Source organism: Catharus ustulatus, chromosome 2, assembly GCF_009819885.2.
Source record: "Catharus ustulatus isolate bCatUst1 chromosome 2, bCatUst1.pri.v2, whole genome shotgun sequence".
Lineage (NCBI taxonomy): Eukaryota > Metazoa > Chordata > Aves > Passeriformes > Turdidae > Catharus > Catharus ustulatus.
The window spans coordinates 95,809,264-95,832,744 of NC_046222.1; the positions used below are offsets into that span (position 1 = coordinate 95,809,264).

The 23,481-nt window shown below is 37.8% G+C and overlaps 1 protein-coding gene across 5 annotated transcripts in view; it reads right to left on the reverse strand.

Moving 5' to 3' along the window:
• The window catches only part of TGFBRAP1 (transforming growth factor beta receptor associated protein 1), a 35,938-nt gene extending 12,457 nt beyond the window's left edge, over positions 1 to 23,481 (reverse strand). The window contains exons 1-6 of one of the 5 annotated variants that reach the window (XM_033051932.2): positions 23,430 to 23,481; positions 20,042 to 20,743; positions 13,109 to 13,303; positions 12,046 to 12,200; positions 6,391 to 6,473; positions 543 to 884 (exon numbers count right to left, since the gene is read on the reverse strand). In XM_033051932.2, coding sequence (XP_032907823.1) covers positions 543 to 884; positions 6,391 to 6,473; positions 12,046 to 12,200; positions 13,109 to 13,303; positions 20,042 to 20,726 — 1,460 coding nt within the window. In that variant the 5' untranslated portion in view covers positions 20,727 to 20,743; positions 23,430 to 23,481. Of the gene's footprint in view, positions 1 to 542; positions 885 to 6,390; positions 6,474 to 12,045; positions 12,201 to 13,108; positions 13,304 to 20,041; positions 20,744 to 21,744; positions 21,858 to 22,526; positions 22,619 to 23,223; positions 23,328 to 23,429 lie in introns of those variants that run through there. The other 4 variants (XM_033051931.2, XM_033051935.2, XM_033051934.2 and 1 more) reach the window with 4 other exon arrangements.

A 23,481-nucleotide genomic window follows, 5' to 3' on the forward strand; every position in this document is an offset into this window, starting at 1 on the left:
CATTTACAGTCATCTTAAGGAATCTTTTTTTGGTCAATGAGTGGAACACAGACAGCTTGCAATTACAACAGCTCTTTCCCTGAATAAGCAACCACAATTTTAAAGTCACTAACTGGTTAACAGCTTTTACCTAAGGTAGTGTGTACTTTAAGGCATCTTTTCATTCTGTGTCTGTGTACAACTGCTGCAGCCATTCCACTCTCCCACTATCAAGGGCAAACAACTTTTTTTCTCCCCAACGTCTATCAATTCTATTTTTGTGTTGGATACAGAAACTTTCATGGAGAATTCTGCATTTACCAGGATAAGACAGAACGCATTTCCTTTACCTTAGACTGTCAAGTAATAGCTTTTCACCAACATTTTAAAATGCTAAAAATGCTAATTCAGACTGAGTTGTCTTTTGGACAAGTGTAAGCACAGGAACTACAAGTATTTGAACATATAGTTCTAAAAGCCAAGAGCATCTAAAGCAATTTCCCCCCTGTTTAAAAAGTGCCCTCTGGTCTAGAAGGCGCAATAATAAAAAAAAATCCACTTACTTTTTGTGTTTTTCCAGCCAGGCAGCACTATCTGTTAAAAGACAGAAGTTCTCTGAAACTAGGAGATCCAGCAGGCTTTCATGATTTGCCTCTGCATACAGTTTGAGTAAAGCTGTGTCGATATCCTCCTTGTAGCCATTTGCAACCTCAGTGCTGCGGACTTCATTCAAGTAACTCATGAGGAATCGTTTGCACTTTGCCATCTTCTCCTGGTCCCCTTGGGTCAGCTGGTTCAGGTCCGCATACTCGTGCAGAGGGGGATGAGACCGGATAAATGAGGAGGAAGTAGGCAACAGGAAGGGGTACAGAGAGATCAGCTCCCGGACATCAAGCTGGCCGCTTCTGCAATTACAGTGTCAAACTAGATGAAGCAAAAAGAAAGAAAAAGTATACATAGGCACAAAAAAAACGTGTGCTCACATATGCTTAAAGTTAGGGCCACTAATAAGTAGTCAGTTTCTGGAATATTTTTTGCTCTATCTTTATCATTCTTCTTCCTCCTCTAGACATTGAAAGCTCTGAGAATTCAGAGACTGGCCAGCCTTTTGCTTTTGACCTTCCACAGCCATTCTCTGGCATATTCAAAAACCAGCTGAACAGTCCTACAGCAGTCCTAGGACTGTCCTAGATTTCACCCATACATTATGGGAGCTAGTTTTCTGATGGCAGCAAAAAAAAAAAAAAAAAAAAAAAAAAAAAGGCAAAAAGTGAACCCTTTCAGGCAAGCCACACAGACTATGTCAGTGTAATTCTGGAGATAACAACAACTTCCTGTACAAAACTAAAGCTTTCAGAACATGTGTTTACATCATGAAAACATTCTCCACAACCCTGAAATGGACCAGATTCCTCATCTGGCTCTCTTCTTATAAAGGTTCTGTAAGCAAACCACAGATACTGATTATGCATCCATTTAACCACTAAGTCTGTTGTACAGACAGAGGCCTTGGATGTACATGTATGGAGGCTCCTCTGGAGTGGCTTTTCCACTTCAGGTGTGAAGGACACCCTGTACTTTTATTCAGCAGCAGCTTGTAACATATATATGCCAGACAAAACATTTTTCTTTCAGCCTAGATTGAAATTCCTCAAGCTTTTAAAGAACACATATTGTTACAGAAGAATTCTTTCTTTTCACACATGGTAAACAATCCCTAATTTTCACAGCTAGAATGAACCCTCTTTCCAGGCCTTGTTTTAGAAGAACAGCAGGACATCAGGATATTTTATAATATTTTATTTCACTGTCAAAGTATTTATTCAGAATTCACATTTAAAAATTAACATTCCTGAAGTGCACTGAAAAATAAAATCAAAATGAACTTGACAGTTCTCTAAAAGAAACCCTGTTTAGTTATTTTGTTGCAAATAGAACTTCTTAAAAAGAATTCTTATCTACCTGGTGATCAGGGAACTCAAAGACTCTCTCTTCACAACTTTGATTGGAATGAATTCCAAAAAGAAACAAATGATAACACAGAAGTAGAAAAAGCAGCAGATTTCTACAGGCAATAAAGTGTGAAAGATCATCATAAACTGGCTCATCCCTTCACTACAGGCATGCTCTGCATCATTCACTTCTTGCCAGAGACACAATTCCAAAACCATCCAGGAAATATGAACTAGTAGGAACCAACACCCTAACAATCCCCATTTAGAACTTTTCTTTCAGGTTAATACAGTTCTTTCTATTCTAGAAGAAGGAGATTCTGGGAGACAGCACCAACAGCAAATTTAAAAGCAGCATCCTCTATTCCAGAACCTACTGACTGCAAAGGACAGGAGCACAGACAACAGAGAAGAACCACAAGAGACAAAATTGGGAAGCCTTTCCATGAGGAGAGGTTTGAACAGCAGGTTTTCCCAATTCATACAGAGAGCTCCTACAGCCTGAAACCCACCTCTAACTGAGGGTAAAGCATTCAGGTCTACTTCAAAGATTTCTGCAGTTGAAATCTCTTTTAATCCTTCTTTTGTGATTTGGCTTTGAAATTCTTAGATCTACATTATGATAAGAAGCAGAATAACCCAGGCAAGTTCTGTCAGCGGCATGACCTGATGGTTCCAAGAATATTTGAGTTTTCAGTATTAATTTATTACAGTAACCTAACTGTGGTTTTAGTTACTGCAAGTACTCTGAAATTTCAAGTCCTGAGGACCACCAGATTAAATATGAGATGCATTCCACTAGAAAATTAACTCTGTTTGAAGAAAGATCTTTTTTCCCTCCAATCCAAATGAATGTTCCCTGATTCATTTTAGAACAAAAGCCAACCCATAACTAGAATAATATCCACAGGCTCTTCAAAATTTGTGGGGGAAAAAAGGAGTTTTAATAAATCAGGAGAAATTAAAATATAAACATCAATTCCCTTGCTAACTATGCTGTCAAGTATTTGGAGATGGCCCTAAGCTTGAGTTGGAGACTATGACCATAGAAATGGAAAAAGTTAAAAAATGCTATATTTAATATGTCATTTTAATCAGTTTTAAACATTTTCCTACTTCTACAGTAGCTTCTGAGTCCTTTCATCTTACCATCCAAGTTTTCCTAGATGAGGAAGTAGTCAACTACCATACCTCTGACTTCACAGATTCAGGGCTCAATGATGATCTGTTTCCAAAAGCAGAATCCACTTTCAATATTGGCTACCCCAAAGCCCAGGCTGTGAATCACCTGTGGTTTTCACAGCAGGTCTGACTCAAGCTCAGCTGTACAGTTTTGTTTTCCCCACAGCAGTGGTAAGCAGCAATCAAGCAGCCTCCTTAAAAGCACCACATGATCCACGAACTTCTTCAGAAAAATACCAAATACTAAACAATGACCCCACCTGCACAAATGGTTACCATTCAGCTCAAGGCTTATGGCTCCTGGGATTTGTGGATGTCTTGTGGATCCTTCCATCATATCTGGACAAAACTCTTTTAGAGCAACTATAAAGGATCTCATCTCTTGAAAAACATGTCTGAGCCTTCAGCTTCTAGCATCTCAGGCTCAGCAAAATACAGATAGGAGCTTATGACACAGTAGAAAACAAACTCTTGAGACATCAGTGTTGTGAAGTAACTTCCCATTGAGCAATTCTGCATTAATTCTCTGTGGGTTTCATAAATATAGGCAATGCAACAAGCAGAATCTACAAGTTTTCAGGAAACTTAGGTCTAAATTCAGACCTTTGTATCTAGAGATATCAGAGATGCCAAAGAAGCTTATAGTGTTAACTCTTTAGACTAAATCCCACTGGCTGTATTGGAAGCTTATATTCTTGAATCACATTTAAGATGCAAATCTCACATCATTCCTACTTTTTATTTCCCCAGGTACAAGTACCAGCAACTTCTTAACCTTTTCGGTGTAGGAGAGACACCTAAATTCTCTCTATAAGCTTTCCAAGGTAAAGAGTTAACATTTTTATTTGTTAAAAAGAGCAAAGCTTTGAGAAGTTCCAGTATCCAGTGGGTCAGAAGGCAAGCAATAGCTGACCAGTAAGCACCAAAGAGAGCTGGTTTCCCTATGACAGCTGCCAAACATCTCAGTAAGGCAAGGAAAATTCAGCAAAAGACCTCCTAAAAAGCACTGGATGGCATAACTCTAATGATAGCAACATGAAACAGCATAACTATAAATCACAAGTACATAACAGAATCACAATTCTGTCAAACCAAAGAAGTTCTACTGGTACTTCTCATTCAGTTTTGAGGTTAATGGGTCTAGCTGAAGAAAATTATCCTCCTTTTGTTGAACTATTTGAGTTTCAATAAAGCTACCACATTCTTCCTTTTTGCCAACCTTCTTCAGTATTCAGAAGTATCAGCATTAACCACGAGGAACTTGGCAAATTATTCCTCTTAAAAGTCCCAGTCTTTAAGAACTATGAATTTAAGCATAAGATGTAACAGTTTCTTGACAAGGTCATCCAAGAAGGGTAATAACGCAAGAAAATTAGGATCTTTAATTCAATATAATTCCCCTTCCTAAGCCATAACTGTCAGATATTTTCCAAGTAGTAACACAATCTCACTTCATATTTAGCCAGAAGCAGGCCCACATTACACAGCAAGATCTCAGAGAAACTGCTGCTACCCTGTTTCACTGCTTAAATTCCTCTTTTCTCAGATAGGTACCAGATTTGCCTTTGACATTAAGATTGATGTGATTTCTAAGAGCAATAGAACAGGATGGGAGGAAGTGTTTTCATAGACTGCCATGATCTTTCCCATTTTGCCTGTGAGCATCAGTAAGTTCAAAATGAACAAGACTGAGACTGTATTAGGGCACACCCAACTGTTGCTCTAACTCAGTGTGATCACCAGGGTCAAAAATCAAGGAACCTGATTACTATAACAAGATTTTTCAGACTCACCAAAATTTTGCTTGTATGGCTGGACAGAAGCACAGAAACTTACTCTAGCTTTCTTCCCTGAGCAGGCATCAGCAATTCATTCATCAGCAGAACTGTTGCTCTGAGTAGCAGCTTTTAGAGGAAGGGAACACCCTGGGATGCTGACTCAGCTGCAAAATTTGTGGCTGGACAGCACATTTTCTCATGAAGCATGTTTGTTTCTATAGAGGAGCTCCCACAATCCTATTCATTAAAGTTTATTTGTCAGATGGACTGATAGCTGAATGGAGGATGCATTAGTAATCTTGGCTCCTTCCACAAGGTGGTAGAACTTCCCACAGGATACATTTCCCTGTTTTCATTGCTCTTAAAATATTCTTAACTATACACCACTTGTACTTCTGTTTCAGATACACAACCCAGGGGTCACATACACAAAAGTCTGAATGATTATAAGGGTGGAGAAAGACTGCAAGTTGCTCACTAATGACAACGATTACTAGGTGATAGAGGAAGTGGTTGTGGCCAGAACAAATTGTCTCTAAATGCTGTTCAGGCCTTTCCTGTCATTCTCTCATCTTCACTCAGTGTACACTGCTCATCCAAGCCCAGCGTCTCCCATTATACTGGGGAGCAGGAGGCAAAATCCCTCACCAATAGCAACATTCCTCAAAACTTTACTTTCCTCAATGCATTTCCATAAATCCAAGGACACCTTTTTTCCTACACTGTAAATGCGCTTACAACTGAAAATTGTCTAACCTTAATCCTATTTCATAGACTCTAAACTGATTAAAAGTGAATTTCAGCAGGAAACAAGGAGAGTTATTTTATGTGGTCAGCATGCATTCCACTAACTACAGACAGTGCCACATCACAGAATGAGGCATGGATAGCAGAAATGAAATTATCAGGTAGAAAAGAGATAACAAGCAGCATTTTCTGAATGAAAGTGGAATATCAAGGTCAATTTATAAACAAGTGACTGCTGAAATGGCTAAATCAGCAAGGTTAGAACAAATTTGTCTTCTGGAAAAGGTCTAACAGAACAAGTGTTAAAGCAAATTCAGTATCAGTATCCTCATAAAAATTAGTGCAATTGTGTCAATAGTATTTACATTGTAGCTAATATTGACATTATACCTTTTGTTAAAAATATTTTTTAAAAAAGAACAAAGCTATGTTTATGCTGTAAATCACAGCACAGACTTGGTGATAAAGCCTTAACCTTCATGGGCATAAAGTAAAAAAAAAAAAAATCTCCATACATACAACACTCAAATTCTTAATGCTACTATATGTTAGCACCCCCAAAAAATCAGTTGCATTAACTTTTCAGCTAAAACTTTCTTTCAAACTCTGTTCTTAACCCCAACAAAACCATTTTATTACAGTGAACTCACATCTACATCAAAAAACATTCAAGCAACTAAGTTTTTCAAACCAAGAACACTATCTCCTTATTTAAAGAAGGTAAGTTATTAAATTTCTTGTCACACAATTACCTGAAGAGCTCTTTTGCTTCAAGGAACTGAAGCTGTGCAAACTGTATAAAACCTGCTTGCTGCAGGATTCGTTTGTACATTACCTATAAAAAAGAAGGAGAGGGAAAAATGTTTATTATATTTGGATATGTAGTGCTAGTTACTATTGCAATAGCTACCTGCCAAAAAGCACCAAACAAATGAACTTCAGCCACACCTGACAAGTCACAAGCAAAATAAACCTTGATCCTCTACATTTTAAATTATGTACCTGAATATATTGAATCTGCTGCCCAGAATCAGTTTCTTACACAAATGTGTATGAACACAACACTGCTCATGAGTGCTTACTAAAAGCAAAGTCAAGAAACAGCAAGTTTAAGTTTTCTTGTTCAAATAATGACTTATCTGGTATCACACTGACTTTCCTCAAGTTGTTCCTCAAGTTATTTGCAAACATAAAAGCCAATGGTTCTCTTTCAAGTTCCCCACGATTCAGTAAGCACAAAAAATAAAGATGGTTACACCTGACCACACACAGCCACTTTCTTCCTGTCTCATGTCTCTGGTGCAAAACTGCTGGTAATTCTCATAGTCTCATCCCCAGCTGATGGCCATATTTTTGACTTTTTGCCAGTTTTGCTACTTTGACTTTTTTTTAAATAAGAAACTCTTCCAAAACAGCTCAACCTATCCAATATGCAGTACATTAAGCAGTGTCCCATAAAAATATGGTTAAAAACCAAATAATATGCAAGCTATTTGTTATCAAGCTTTACTGTAAAGGTCACACCTAGATAGAAAATGTTTAAATGAAGCTCAGTAGAAAGAGAACACAAAAACTACTTTAAATGATAGGTAGTTATTAAATCTAAATGGTTTACTACCAGTTACAAGATTACATTAAATCCTTGTGCTCACAATATTTTCAACAGCAAAAGTATTAAAAGCAAGGAACCTAAACTGTGCTCTGCAGAGCATTCTCATTCGTAATAACACTGGTATTTTGGCAAATACACCCAGCTACCTTCTCATGTCCTCAGTTTTCCCCTTCAATTTGCTCATGAATATACAGCTATCTAACATTTTACACTGTATAGGAAGGCTGTTACTAATATCAGACCTAAAAAAACATTGCCAGAGAAACTACAATACAATAGGAACATACTCCAGGAAGGAATTGCTAAAGAGCACCAGGTCTCAAGTACAGTGGACTGATACTCTGACGATTTTTCCACCTTGATTAAAGGTTATGAGTTTACCAACAGAAAAGCTTGGCTTCAGTCCACTTAGTCTGTGTATGCTTTACTAATGGTTTTCTAATGGAAATACTGAATCTCTGTTGCTAGCAAGTCTCTAAAATGCTTTCTAAGGGTGGGGGTCTTTCCTCCTATACACTGGGGAGGCAAGAAAAGGGGAAACAGAGAGAAACGTTATCAGTCATAGTTTTTCAGATGAACATAACAATATAAAATTAAACAAACAATACTTCATGACATCTTTATATTAACTAATACTTTACATTCAAGTGCAAGGATAAAAAACAGCGTTAACTAAAGCTAAAAGAGAATTTAATTAGAATTACAAAGTAAAATGTCTTTAGGGTATTAACTCAAAAAATAGCCAAAATATTTTGGATTTCTGACAGTGTTATTATATCAATACACGGTAATCTGTGAACCAATGAATACCCACCTGGTCACCTTCCAAAGGACACTGATGAATGATTTAATTCTGCAAATATTTGCATCTCATGGCAGCAGAAAAATGTTAACATCCAGCCTGACTTTCCAGGGAAAGACTTCTCACCCCACTGACTAGTACTGAAAGCAGATAGGCTGGGGACTTTTTGCCCCCAAAGCATGTTTTCAGATTTTGCAATAGAGTGATCACTAAAATTTACACATTTAGTCAATTATGATATCGTAATAAAGTTTGAATTAATCTCACTGAAAGCACTGCTTTAATTGCACAGCTTAGTCTGTACAGCATCTTCTTAATGAAAAGTGGAAAAGAGCTCATTGATAGTATAACTATAGGTTGAAGGAACCAGCTTTACATTTACTGATAAAGTGGTATTCACTTTCATTCAAATGTTGACATTATCTTCAATTCTTCCTTAAAGACATGTAACAAAAAGTTGTAGAATATCTACAGACAGACACTTTCTGAACTTTTTCAATGCAATGATGAGATAGACAGTAGCCAGGTAGATTTTTAGCTGACAATAGAAACACTACATATTGAGATGTCCTAGGGTAAAGATTATGGAATAAAACAGAACATATTATGGAAAATCCAATATTCCCTTTCTCACAGATTTTAAAGAATGGGCTAAATCTACATGTCAAACATGCAGTTAAATTCAGTTTATGACAGAAAAAAAAAACGTTCAGGATTTTTTTTTGTCAGATTTGGAATAAACTTCTTTTAAAAAGGTACTAAGCTACACCCAGTCAAAATTCAACACATCGTTTAGTCCTTCATAATTTCTGAAGAACTAACATAGGACTTGCAATTCTTTAGGTAAATTCTGCACTGCTGACTGAACTCACATTAAAAAAACAGTCACTACAAAAACATGACATAAGGTTTGTGTTAATTAATATTTGAAAAAGCAACAGGAAAAAGAAAGATGACTGCTAAAGCTGTGTTTGCTGTAGTGAAGTCTTAATTCTCTCAACTGCTAAAAAAAATCCTCTCTAAAATGGTGTCAGAATTACCAACTATATTGTCCAAAGGAATTTTTCTAGAAAGCCACTTTGTCTTTTGGTCAGATTTGGGTACAGTTAATATGTTCTTGAAACTAAAAAGAATCAGGAAGGAAAAAAAAAAAAAAAGATACCTATGCAAGATGTGTGTCAATCTAACCAAGGTCTTCACTACCATCAACCATGATTTCTGCAAACGTCAGCTGTCCTGAAAAATTAATAAGTAGTATTCAGTCATTTCATGGTAGCATGGTAGAAAAGCCTTTGTATTCTCCTATCCAAAATTCTATCCAGCAGAATCATCTCCTTGGAACACTTTTGCTTAGTGTTTTTTATCTAGCTGGAATTCCTGATGCCCAACAAATAAATTTTCATCTGTTATGGCAAAGCTAAATTTGCAGTCTGCAGCGACCACAAGTTAAATATCAGGTTAGAGCTTCTAAGGCATGACCTGCTACTTTTCAGTAACTAAATATTGACTGTACAAATAATTCTGAGAGTACAGTACTTCACTGTTGCTATTCCACCTTCATTCTGCATTATCAGCATATATATATATATATATATTTATGCTGTTGTACAGAGGGAGAGCATGCACCCATGTATGCATGCAATGACAAAGTATTGAACTGCAGGGGAAAAACCCCATGTCCTCAAGATCTGCCCTGCAGTGCCCTGAGTTCAACTGACACGTAAGATTGCATCAGGCATTGCAAACTGCAGAAGTAAAGCATCATATGACAAAGGGAACACTATACAACATGAACCAGACAATAATAATCACTCTTATGTGTGGATAGATTATAGTGGCTGGACCAAGTGCCTTAATGCCAACTCTATGCTCTCCGTACTACTGGTTGTACAAAATAGCAAAATAAGGCCTCTGAAGTGTCAGCTGCTCAGGATGCAGTAATGCTTGAAAAACAGATACCAAAAGATACCTATTAGAAAATATCAATTTTCTAATAGATATGCATTATCTGAGGATAGTTCTCAGAAAGGAGTTCAAAATGAGTGACTGTGTGATTAGTTAAAGTATGTCAAAGAAGTGTTGCAAAAACATATGTAAGGCATGTAATTTGGCTGAGGTCCATCAGACTTGTATTACACAAGACTACAGTAAAGAAAGTCTGATGTGCCTGTAACAAACTTGTAATGACAACACCAGGTATCAGAGCCACCTTAGAAAGCAAACCCGGCATGTTACATTTCCAGCTACAGACAAGCTCTGAAAAGCTGCAGTAATGTCTCAACAGCTAAGCCAAGCCAAGTCATTTTTAATAGGAGTCAGTGGGAAACTCCATCAATTCAAGAATTTGATAATTGGTTAATATCAGTTTGCAAATACACCACAGAAACAGAACAGGTTATTTTGCTTGCAAGTACTTCTGGTTTTCAGCTGTAGCATTGAGTTAAAGCAACCAAGCAACCTTAAAAGCACACTAAGTTAGAAAGAACTTAAAATATTAAAGGAAACTAATTTCAGGAAGACCAACCCTGTGCACTTAAGATATTTATGAAAAGAAAGTAACATATTTTAAAGGCTGAAAAATACTAAATGCAAGAAAACTTGAGGAGGACTGAGATTCTACACCATGTATTTTAGATAATGAATTGTAGCTCATCCTGTGGCAAAACATAGAAAGTTATCTCCCACACTAAGTCCACATAAATTGTAAAGAAATAGTTGGAAATTATAGGTCATCACACACAGAAGACATTGATCAGATCATGCATCCTGCCCTTATAGTGAGATTTTTGTTTGCTTCTTTAACCAGATTAGAAGAGAAAAGTAAGAAGTGAAGATGCAAAGCAAAACATGCTGGAAACTGAACCCTAAATTTGCCAAAGTACTTTCCAGCTTCAAGTACTTTCAGGTACTGTTGGACCTTCACAAAAGGATGAGAACAATTCTCTCAACAGGCTTTTTAGCTCCAGCAGTCTACTAGCTGCTCATTTCAGAGAGGAGTTAAGGATCAAAATGAAAGCTGAGACAAGTTTCATTTAATGATTGCCTTTCAAGGGCCTTGACCGAAACTGAAATGAAAAGGAATTAGAAGCTTCTCAAAATTTTTAAAAAAAAAAATCCTGACAGTCAGAATCATTTTGAACCCTTGCAATCCTGTAACTTTCAGAGTTGTGTTTCAAACTTTACACCTTCTTAAACAATCCAAAAGTAACACAACTGTTTTAATGCTCCAAGGTATATTTAAAAATATAAAAACACAGCTTTTCTGCAGGTTACAGTTCAAATTTTGCTTTTACCATAGGAAAGAAACTAAGTCAAATATTCGTTCACCTACTCCATGAGTAGAGATGCCATGTTGCTTTTTACAAGTCTCTAAATAGGAGCAAATACAGTAGAATATATATGGTAATTTAAATCAGAGATATAAGGGAATGAGCACAAATCTTTAATCAACACTGTAATTAAAAAGTTTGTAAGACACTTCAACACACAAAAATCTTTAAATCTGAGTTACACAGCAGTACAAGCACTACTTATAAGAGCTTGGAAGCAAGATGCACTTGCTTACGATTTCCCATCACCTAACTTTGAAGTTAAGTGTGACTGTGGAGTTTAGCACATGGTGAGAATCTTCAATCAAAAAAGTAAAATTTCAAAATTCTAAATTGAAATAAAGTATACATTTTTAAACAGCAATAGCAAATAATAAGTGAATCTAGTACAGAAGAAGCATCCATTGGATTTTCTAGGATCCACTAGGTTTCTGTTTTCTGGTTTCCAGGTGCCACTAGGTGTCTGGTTTTGCTTTGTTTTCAATTCTCTCAAGTTATACACTTGAAAAAATTTCAACAAAATCCCAGAAGAACAACAGCATTCATAAAAGATATTACAACTTTACAATGCAAGTTCCTCCCCCACCTTCTCCAATCACTTGACCAATGGAATACATGACCCCACTGTGAAATTTACGATTTCATGAAAATTAAAAGGACAGACCTGAAATTTCTCTTTTGGAATATTCCTTCGAGCTCCTTTTGCTAGAACAAGGGCTTCTTCCACTCTGTGGCTAGCTAGAAGATCCTGAATCTGTTTTTCCAAAGGTAGTGGCACCAAGATATACACACCCTTGTTAGTAGCAACAATCACCTTTCCTAGGCAGAACAAACATATATATTTAATTTACAGCCTCTACAGAAAAAAACAATTTCAGAAATAAGCTTTAAAATACACAATACAAGAACCTAAAAAGTGTAAAAGTCCCAAAAGTGACCTTTGCTGCTGACACATTTACTTGATAGCACGGTTTATCTATGAATTCCACCTCAAATACAGAGACAATGGAAAATGTATTTAGTTACAGCAGATTTTGTTCCACTCAAAGTAAGAGAAATTGGCTAGAATCACTTATGATGAACTAAGGTGCTAAGGCCACTGAAATTATTATCCAGATTCCAGAGAGTAGGAACTTTTAACTAAGCCATACATCAAATCTAGCAAGTAATATACAGTTCACAGACCTAGAGTTTGCAGCTTTTCTGGGAAAAAAAGTAGTAGCATAGTATATTCCACACTTAAGAGCTCTCAATTGAAGAACAGATCAATAGAAATTTTTGCCTTTTTTGGTTTAACAATTCCATGTGGAAGATCCAATTTTAAATCCCTCACATAGATTTTTTAAAAATTCTTTTTCTTTTGTATTCCTTTCTAATATGTAAGAATTTTTTCAGAATTGTCAATGGACAAATAGGTTACTGAGCTGTAAGATTAAATAAACACTGTTCCTTTGAAAGAAATAATCAAGTTATAAGAAAAAGCTCTAACTCCATAGACTCCTACCAAACAACTAATTTGACAATTAGAGCACATTTAATGAGCATACATTTTGTTAGAAGTGTGGAATTTTGAATTACTGAAGTCTGCAAGGAATTTAACTAAGAAAGTATTTGCAATAGAAGTTTCAACAGTCAACATACTTGTTACATACTTTGTTTAAAAAACAAACCGAAGTGACTACAGTGGTTGTTTCAGAATTAATGATGCAAAGTGTCCTTTTTAATACCTTCAAAGTCCTGTAGAATGTGACCTTCTTTAAAAGGCAGGGTTTGCTTTTGCTGTTGGTCCAGCATGCTGTGCACCGTAATGAACTCATCATCGAGAGCAACCACATAAGGAAAGCACAAAGCTGCCCCAATCACATTCTCTGACCAGTGCACCGGGGCACGCTGTGAAATCCCATCTACAGTAGCAAACATGCCTACAAAAAGGGAAAAACAAAGCCTCAGGCCCGTGCTAGTTGAAGACTGTTGTTTTCCCAACACAAAGCATGGGTACCAAGGTACAGCAATGAAAAGTCTCAGAGTAGGTGCAGTATCATGCAGCATGATGACAACACACCACACCTCCCTAGACCTGACAGATATGTTGGATAATTCAGTTCAATTTTTTTTTATAAATTCTCCTTCAGCACAGGAACAGACAATGTCAAAAACTGAGAAAAGATGAATACTGGAACAAACTAGCAAGAATTACTCAAGTTTAGCAAGTTTAGAAGTTTTCTTAAAGGAATTATGCCATGTAGCTTAAATTCATTTCAGAACAGTAACACTTACTGAGACCCAAATTTCAAACAATCTTGCCTTAGTAGGAGCTGCAGACCTGCATCATTTGACTTACTGGTGATGCAGATGTGTTTGTTCTTGTAGTGTCCAACGTCTAAAGAGCATTTCAGTGGACATAATAGTTTACTTTATTTTTACACTTTTGCTACAGCCAACATTTTCAGAGAACAAGAGCCCAGCTCCTTGAGGTGAGTCACTTCCTGTGAAGCATCTGTGTTTTCTATCATTTGAAAAAATGCAGAGGTTGTGTATAAAGCAGCACAGAGTAAAGACTTTCTATTATCCCAGAGATAACTCCTATTCTGTCTTCAGAATAACCAGATTAAAGCTTCAGTTAATTTGCAGGGTGGGTTTTTGTCCTTACCTTTCCTCATGTCTATTCTGTCACTGTCTATTCACTCATCTCCTAGCTAGCAGACTTTTAAATTGCTTTAGGACCACATGCCACTGGTTCTATTAATGCTACTTAATATTTCCTAATTCTCAAGAGAATTTTCAGTCACAATTAATTCCCAGAGAGAAGAGAAATTCAGAATTAATTGAAGAGAAATCTCAGTCACAATTTTCAGGCTCAGTTCCATAAAGATTTAGCAGCACAGTGTAAACTTCTGTTCTAAATATGAATTCATACCCCTTAAACCAAGTACTCTCATGCCATTAAAAAGACATGCCCATGAAAATTGATCTTTGGCAGCAATGAGCCACTTGACAGCTGGCAGAATAAGCCTGAGCTCTAAAGAACAGAAGAGATTAAAAGATTATGTTATTCAATTTACAAAATCTCTTCCAAACAGAGGATAATGAGGCAAGGCAAGCTGGGTACAAGGACCTTCTTGGAATTAAAAGAAAAAAAAAAAAAGGGAAAACAGAGGAAACAAAACACAAGGTTGTAGACTTTTACAGAACTACAGTGTAGAGACCAAGCTTTTGGATCCCTTACAGCAGTAGCTTTCAAATGATCAGCCCTTTCCCCTTGACTAAGGGGTTTTTTTTCCGCTACAATGATGAGTTTTTCAACCAGAGTACCTTACAGATAATATGTTCTGGGTGATAATATATAATTCCTAATTTACTCTATAGATCTTGATATTCTTATGACTCAGAAGTAAAATTTTATGTCAGGTAAAATGTACTGTCCAGTTCTAAAGGCTTTCAATGCTATTCCATTATATAATCCAACTTCAAAATGTGGGAAAAAACCTGTACTAAATACACTCTAACCGGTAGAAAACTTAGGGCTTATAATATTTGAAAGACTAATTGTTAGGCTTTTCTATTTCTGCGATGTTCTAACACAAATAATTATAAACCCTATCTTTTTTTATATGAAAAAGCTCTTTTTTAGGTAATTTTAAAAATTCTTTATGGAAAAGGTATGCATTCAAGTCAATGTCTCTCTACATCCCTCTGCCTTCAATAGCTAGCTTCTGTGGCAGAATGAAGCATTATCAGTCTTCATCCAGCTCTCACCTAAGGATAACAACAAACACAACTACATCCAGAAACCACAGCCTTTTTATAGTACAGGAATGCATCTGATGAAACTTAAGATGAGGCCAGCAATCAATTCCATATTAAAAATTGCATAGGCTACTCAAGGATTACAAGAGTTACCTGAAACAAAGCTACGCTGTTTTCAGCACCAAGAGATACAGAAATATTTTGTATCATCTGCAAACTTGTGAAGATGTGCCCTTCCCTACCAGCCCTGTTGTTAAAATGATGTTAGTATTGATGCAGCATTGGCACCCTGGGGTACAAGACTAGTGATTGGCCTCCAGCTGCACTCTGCTCTGCTGACTACAAATCTTCCAGCCAAGTTTTCAGTCCACCTCAACTGTTTCTCCAGCTCATTCTTCATCCCTTTGTCTACAAAGGATGTAATGGTAGAGAACATCAAAGCCTTGATGAACTTCACAGGATCACAGTTCTCCCCTCATTCGCCAAGCTGGTGTCTAATCACAGAAGATAGTCTGGTCAGGCAATTTCCCCTTTTTAAATCCACATGGATTACTTCAGATCATATTCTTGCCCTTTGTATATGTGGAAACAGCTTCCAGGATTTTCTCAGATCACTTTCCTGAGGATCAGGGTATGGCTGGCTATACTTCCTGGTTCCTTTCTCTTGATCACCTAAGGCAGAAGTGAAAACATTCGTTTTCTTCCAGTACAAAGGAACATCCTCTGATCATCATGACCTTTCAAAGATAATAAATTGCCTAGTGACACTGATCATCACCCTCAAGCATTCATGAGAATATCCCATCAGGACCCATGGATTTGTCTGTCCAGTTTATTTAAATACTCCATAATGTGATCCTTCTCCGCTGAGGGCAGGCTTTTGTTGCTCCAGATTTTCCCACTGTTCCTAGGGGCTGATGATTCCTGAAAGAAGGTCATACCAGTAGACTGATGTAAAGAAGGCATTAAGCACCTCAGCCTTTTCCATGCCCTTTGGCATCAGGTCCTCTGCTCCATTTAACAGTAGGCTTCCATTAGCCCTCCTGTGCTGCTGATATGCTTGTAAAAGCTCTTTTTGCTGCCCTAACGGTGCTCAGCAGAGTCAATGCCAGACGGACACTGGCCTCTGCCCTAGTTTTGGACAGAGTTTATTTTCTTCTTAGCAGCTGGTGTTTTGGATTCAGTATGAGAACAATGTTGATAACACACTGATGTTCAACAGAACACACCCCTTCAGCATCTCCTCAGTCACCATCAATGCACTCCAGAAAACTCCTGGCCTGCCTGTCTCCTGCTGATGAAGGAAGGGGTCTGTTCCAGGCACTCACCACAATGAGTTTGCTCACCCATGTTAGTTTGCTCTCTAACCCAAATCTATAAACTTTCATATGCCTCCTCCTTTGTTCCAAGGCACCCCACCCATCTCCCTACTTCTCCTGTGTAAAGGGGTAACCCCCATCTCAGCTGTTACAACATAGTTGTGCTGATTTCCCAGAAAAAGTGAGAGAGTTTCCACTACCATGATGTTTTGTAAAGCCTTCTTTCTCTGCATATGCCTGAAGCAGAATTCCTCCAGCTCTGTTTGTGCTTATGAAGTCTCTTATCACACCATCTTGCACTGATTTGTTTGCCAACACAGCCTACCACCAAAACCATACCTAATCTAAATCCAACTCACCATGTTGCTCAGCCAAGTTGGCAAAAACGCTTTTGCCTTACTTGGCCTGGTGGATCCCATCTCTTCCTTAAATAGGGATCCATAGTCCTAAAAGACAAAACCCATCACCACAAGCTGTACAATCAGTTGGTGATCCAGGTACTCCTCCTCAAGATGTTTTTCCTTACCAGCAGGATTGATGAGAAAACCCCCATCTCCAATAGGAGGGAGCCTCCCACTACTATTATTTACTAATTCCTCCTGGTGCTATTGCATTGTAGAGGCTCGGATGATTTGTTGGACAGCATTTCCTGCTTTTCCTCTGCTACTGCAAGCACTGAATATGTTATAAAGATGTAGATCAGCAAGTAGAGAAGGATAATTCTTCCAGTTATGAGAAGTCACAGGTTTCCAGTGCTGGCCATCACAGAACAGCAGAGTCTCACCCTGTCCTTGCCCTTTGTACAGCTGGAGATGGAAGGCTCATGCTTGGGTTCTGGATAAGACTCAATTTCCTTTCTGCCATCTCTGGTGCCATGTACTCTGCAGACCTCCTACTGCATCTCGTTTACTTGGCAACAAAAATCCTCAACCAAGTACACATCTCCCATGGGTAAGAACAACATTTTTACTTGGTCCAGTGTCATCAAGAGGCAGGAGGCACTTTGTTCAGCTCAAGGTTTGAGGAGCTGCATCCTCCATTGGGAGCTCAGCCTGAGTCAACACCTCAGACCTTTTGGGGCATATCCTGTGCCAATATTATTAAGAAGTATCTGCTGTAATTTTAAACACTTAGAGCCTCTGTACAGCAGGAAATCTGATTTAAAAACATGCAACCAGAACTTCACTGCCTTCATAAATACCAGAAATAATTGATTTCCAATTGTAAATTAACTAATGACTGGACAGAATGAAGAAGCACCAAAAATGAAGTTCCTTCTCCTTTCGAAAGAATGTGCTCAATACTAACTGCAAGCAAAGAAAACAAAGTACCAAATGGCTGAGGATCTGCTATGAACAATTCTAACAGTCAGTTTAAAATCCAGTGTCTAGACAAAGAAAAAGGTTACACAATAAACTCAGAAATGTTTTACTTTGTAATTTTGAGCACTTGCTTTTTGCCAATCTAAATTCCAGTCTTAACTCAAAAGAAAATTAATATAAATAAATGTCACTTAAAACACTCTAAAGCCAAATACATTAATGCAGAATATCTCCACCTCTGTAAAAGAGGCTGAACTTAGCACAGATGCTCTACTGAGTGCCAAACCAGCACGTCCTGATCAATGAGACACACAAAAACAAATCAAAATTAGAACTGAAGATTAACATCAAGCCTTCGCAAGTCCATGCATTCCACAGCAGAGCCCCACCTGAGATTCCAAGATGCACAATGCTTATCTATTATAAAGGTGCCCAACCATCTTCATAACTTCAGAGACAAGTATTAAAGACTCTAGGAATTCTACCAAGCAGGAATAGCAAGATTGATAATACTTAGTCAAAACATCAGTGAGGAGGGAATAGAGAACAGGAGCTAAATAAAGATTAATTTAACAAGGAAAAAAACTATACAGTTGATAGTAAATACTCTAAATGGTCTCTGAGGCAGTACAAGAAAGACTTTGCCTGTATCATGAGGAAAACAGTGGTTTATAGCATGTTTACAGCAGCAGAAGTGCACTGGCTTAAGATCTCCCATACCTGACATTCTAACCCCAGGACATTCTACTTACACAAGGATGTTGGACTTCATAAGTAACCTTCTTTTCATGTTGTCTCTTACAGTACACCAGACAAATGCAAAAGTCAGACTAAATAAAATTCTGATTCCTAACTAAATATAATTACGTTTTTGAAATTATATTCTTAAAGAAAATAAAAAAGAGTAATTACTTTAACAGAATCTGGTTTGACATGCCTAAAAAAATTTTACAAATTAAAGTAAGAATGGAATCTTCTCAGAAAATCAGCTAATTCACAAATTTTAACTTCCCTAGCACTACTAAAACAGTTTATGTCCAAAAATACATGTGTATATTAAAACAACTAAGGGCATTAATAGGAAGTGGGTAGCTAAAATGACTTAGAGAAGTCCTGTATCTAAAAAAAAAAAAAAAGTTCATCTTGGAACATCTTTAACTCACATAAACTCAAATTCTATGGGGAGTCTACTTCTTTAGAGGAAAGCTGATGAGTTGATGTACATCTTGCATTCTGGTCACAAAGCAAAATGTCAATACAAGCAACAGATTTTCTTTGGAATTTATATTAAAAAGCCAAAACCCAAATTAAGACCTTAAACTTTGTGCCATGCTATTCCTAAAGTTTCAGGGAAAATACATAAACCGTGTCTCCTGAAATGAGAGTCATATGGCAAACAGCATGAAGGCATTCTACCTGTGGTTTGTCAGCTCTGGAATACTGCAGTTTTTCCAAAAAAAGCTCAAGACTACTGACCTCACAGTATATTGCTGATTTAGATAGATTACAGTAGTCCTTACAGTCATCTCTTAGACAAGAGCATGATTTCACATCATCTAACTTCGGTTTTGCAATACTTAAACTATCATTTTCTGTAACACAGAGCTGAAAAATACTACTAAAAATATTAAGCATATGGGAGCATAAAAACTGGGTAGTATCTGGTAACACCTACAGTTAAAGACAGCATTTACTATTACAGGAGTTAGGATGCAACTTCCACTAAAATTTCTTACTAACACTGTAGTACAACATACCCTCTTGTGAATCTGTTAAAACCTTTAAAATGGACCTCATATGAGCTCCTCTGAATAGAAACTGAGGAAAAAAATTAATTCACCTACACTAATTGAACAGTTTTGTAGCAACATGGGGCTCCACAAACCCAGTCCCCCTAAGCATTACAGACTATCAAACTCTGAAATTTTCCTTTGGTACCAAATAATTTTTTGCTAAGGGCTGCAAGATACAAAGAAATAAAGTTTTGATTAAAATAAAGCACATGATTAGAATAAAAATAATCATAAAATCTTGTGCATTAAAAAACACTTAGTGTGGTTTTTTAATAGTTATAAGAGTATTATAGAGCTATAATAGTACTAAGTATCAAAAATTCACCATCCACCTTTTTATCTCAGCATTCCAATACAGACCTGTGAAGGAAAGTATCATTATTATGCATAGCACTTAATTAGTAAAGCTTTGCTTCAGAAATTCACAGAAATAAAGAGAAATTACCAAAATTGCAAAAAACTAAAATCCTTAATCTCACCTAGGCCTCCGGGGCCAGCCAAGAGAAACTCTTGTCTGCCTATTCTTTTCACAATTGGCCGTTTCTCATCACTGCAATAAGGAAACAGGTCCTGGGAGACGCCAGTATTGTAATTCAAAATTATATACTGTGTAGTAAGGGCAAGGCATAAGTAGTAACCATCTACAGCCACAGCACAGGGTTGTTCTGGAGTAAACACTTCCTTCACTATCTGGACTCTGTCTTCAAACACCATGAACATTTGAATGGTCCGACGCTTGACCGAGATAATGCAAACTTCAACGCAGAAAGGATCCCCACTCACAGGGTTTTCATTCAGTGTGAATGTCACAGCTCCTTTGATCCTAGCACCAGTGGGGACAGGTTCCAAGTTGATCATGTTGACTAGTGTTATCGTGTTGTCACAAAGCACAAGCAGTCTGGTGAGGGCAGAAGCTGCTTTCAATTCACTCACAGGCTTCTTCAAACCCAGGTATTTGTGTAGTTGCTTGGTGGCAGCAAAAGTTATTTTTCCAGCTGTTGAAACCTTTTCATCCAACAGAAAGTGATAGATAAAGCAGTCATTGGTTCCAATATAGAGGTTCTTCCCACAACACTCAATGCACTCGATGTTGATGTAATTTTTGTCTCCCATTAACATCTCCCGCTCAACAGCAGAAACGAGCTTGAAAGCTTTAACACTCATTGTGTCTTCTGGGTGATCTAATTAAAGAGAAAAAAACACAACTATTTACCTCTGCACATAGAATCAACTATCAGAGACAGCAATTTAACATTCACTGATACAAAAACTTAACTACTGTATTTTTAATAGTTTAAACTCTATTTCCAACCTGAGTACACAAGCCAGAGCAAGCACATAATAACCACAGAAATAATTCAAATTGTATGCTTCCACTTTTAACCTATTCTGAAACAGACTCACAACAGTGTCCAGCTATTCTGAAGTACGCTTTCTCCACAAGCAACCGGCATGTTATTGGCTCTCTCAGACACTGGCACTACAATAGGTTACTGCCAGTACTTAGTTACTTATAAGCCTGTCATGCACAAATACACCTATCATCTGTACATGAAAACACACAAGCTTCAGGTCCTAGATTTCCTGAGACACCACAAGGCATTTAGTGCTACTAGTTAACATGTCAGGTTGCTTTACACTGTAGGCCTATTAAGACACAGTCTTTTCACAAAATGTCACAGGTATATTCCATTTTAACACCTATTTTACATTCCTTAGTCTCCAGCAGTCAGAAATACATACTTTCCAAGCCAATAAAATAATAACTTATACAAGGTATCATCCAGCTCATAACAGAAGCTGTTGGTTTGGGTCTGTAGCTTGTTTTATTTTTTTAAACATATGCAGAGAGCAAGGCCCATAAAGTATTAATTAAGCTCAAGATGCAGTATCACAGAAATTCAGTGTTCCTGTTCGCCACTACCACAATAATTCCAAAAGTCTTTCTTTAAGTGATAAACAGTATTTCTAATATTTATTCTACAAACTATACCTACCCTTCTGCAATCAAGCACCATCAAGGGACAGATGCAATTCATGAAGCAGATAATACTGTTTTAAAAACAGTCATACAATTTTATTATACTCCAGACTTGTGTAATTTTTATAAAAAACCAGCAGACAACTGTGCTCAACACTCCCAAGAAGAGCAGATGAAAAACTGCTGACCTTGTTTAATTACCTTTTAATTTGTCATGACTGGACTGCAATGGTCACTTGGCCAACGCAGGGGAAGACACAACACTAAACTTCTCAAACATACACAACTACTTCTACTCCACATGTACAGTGGTGATACAAAACATTGAACGAAATCTCTGTGGGGCAACAGAGAAACAAACAACAACAAAATGTTCCTGTAAACAAAACTGAAACTAAACATAGTCAAAACAAATTTAGTTTCCAATTATTAAATCCAACAAAACCCTTTGTTTTTGCAAGAGAACTCTGAAAACCATGGTCAAAAAATTCTATAATGGAGTGAGAAAAATGAGGTACACAACTTGCAAGCAGCCATGAAATACAATTATATAAAACTCAGATTATGGCTAGAAGCAAACCATATGACCAAGATATAGTAGTAAGCATTAGTGCCAAATACTTCAGAGTTCTTTTTTTGAGTTTTTTTTCAGAAGTTAAAAGGATTTTAGCTTGGGTTTCCATTACATTTCCAAGTTCCATCCTCACCTGGAGTGTAAAGTAGTGTTATGATCTTCAACAACAAAAAATTATCAACCAAACAAACCCAGAAAGCACTGGAGAAATAGCCAAGGGTATAATGATAATGCAAGTCTGGCAACACAGCCACCTTATCCTCCAACACGATCAAAAGAAACACAGCATTTTAAGTTAGAGAGGGCTGTCCAAAGGTTGATTGCCAAAACAACTCCAACAGTTCTTAAGAGCCTGTGTGCAGCCTGAAGTGATAAACTACCCTCTGCAGAGTTCAGGCAGCTTTCGTACCTGAAGTTGCCAAAGACTTAGTTAATGCTCCTGTAGCCAAAAGTAAAAATCTCAATATGTGCCACTGAGAGAAACACAGAGTTTTGCTCCTGACCAAGATGTGTTAAAAAGTCCAAAAGGATTTCCTAAATCAAAGTAGAGGAAAATTAAATGCAGGGAAAATATCTTAACAGATAGATGACTCCTGAACAAAAAATCCATGATGCTACATAAGTTTGGTAAGAAAGAAGCTAAAACATTCATTCTAGAAAAAAAAAAAAAATAGGCGTGAGAAAAAGCTTTTAGGAACAAACAATGCCAATACTCATGGCCTGGACTTAACTTCTTTTTTAGCATTTATCTTGTTCTTGTTTATGAAACCTAAGAGTCAGTGAGCACTGTAAAGGAACAGGTTTTGCAGAACATACTGTTCCTTTTGAAGTGGAAGAGCCCACCCCTAGTTACAGACTATTTTATATAGTACATTTAGATGCTCAGAAGTCCGGAAAAGAAGATAATGGGGATGTTTTGCTGGCAAAGAAAAACAAAGCCAAATTATCAGTCTACTAGACACTGATTTTTAAGCGCAATAACAACCCAGCACGTACTCATTTCCTGCAAGAAGTGGGAAGCTGCTCTCCCCCGCTCCAGTTAAGCAATAACCTTGCATTACATTGTGCTCTCCCTGCCTTGGAGAGCAACACCCTGCCTCCCTCACCTCCGCACCGCTCCCACACCCCGCGCGGGCTCGAATGAACCTGCGGAGACAGCTCTGCCGAGCCGCGGAGCCCCCGGGAGAACAGGGATGCGCCGCCCGTCCCCTCACACACACCGCACGCAGCCAGGCCCGCCACCGGCCGGCCCCGGCGCGCCCGCCTCCGCCCGGCCGGACACCGAGCCGCTCCCGCCGCCCTCCCCCAGCACCTGCCGGCGCACGGCGGAGCCGGGCCCGCCGCTCCGAGGCCTCGCGGTGCGG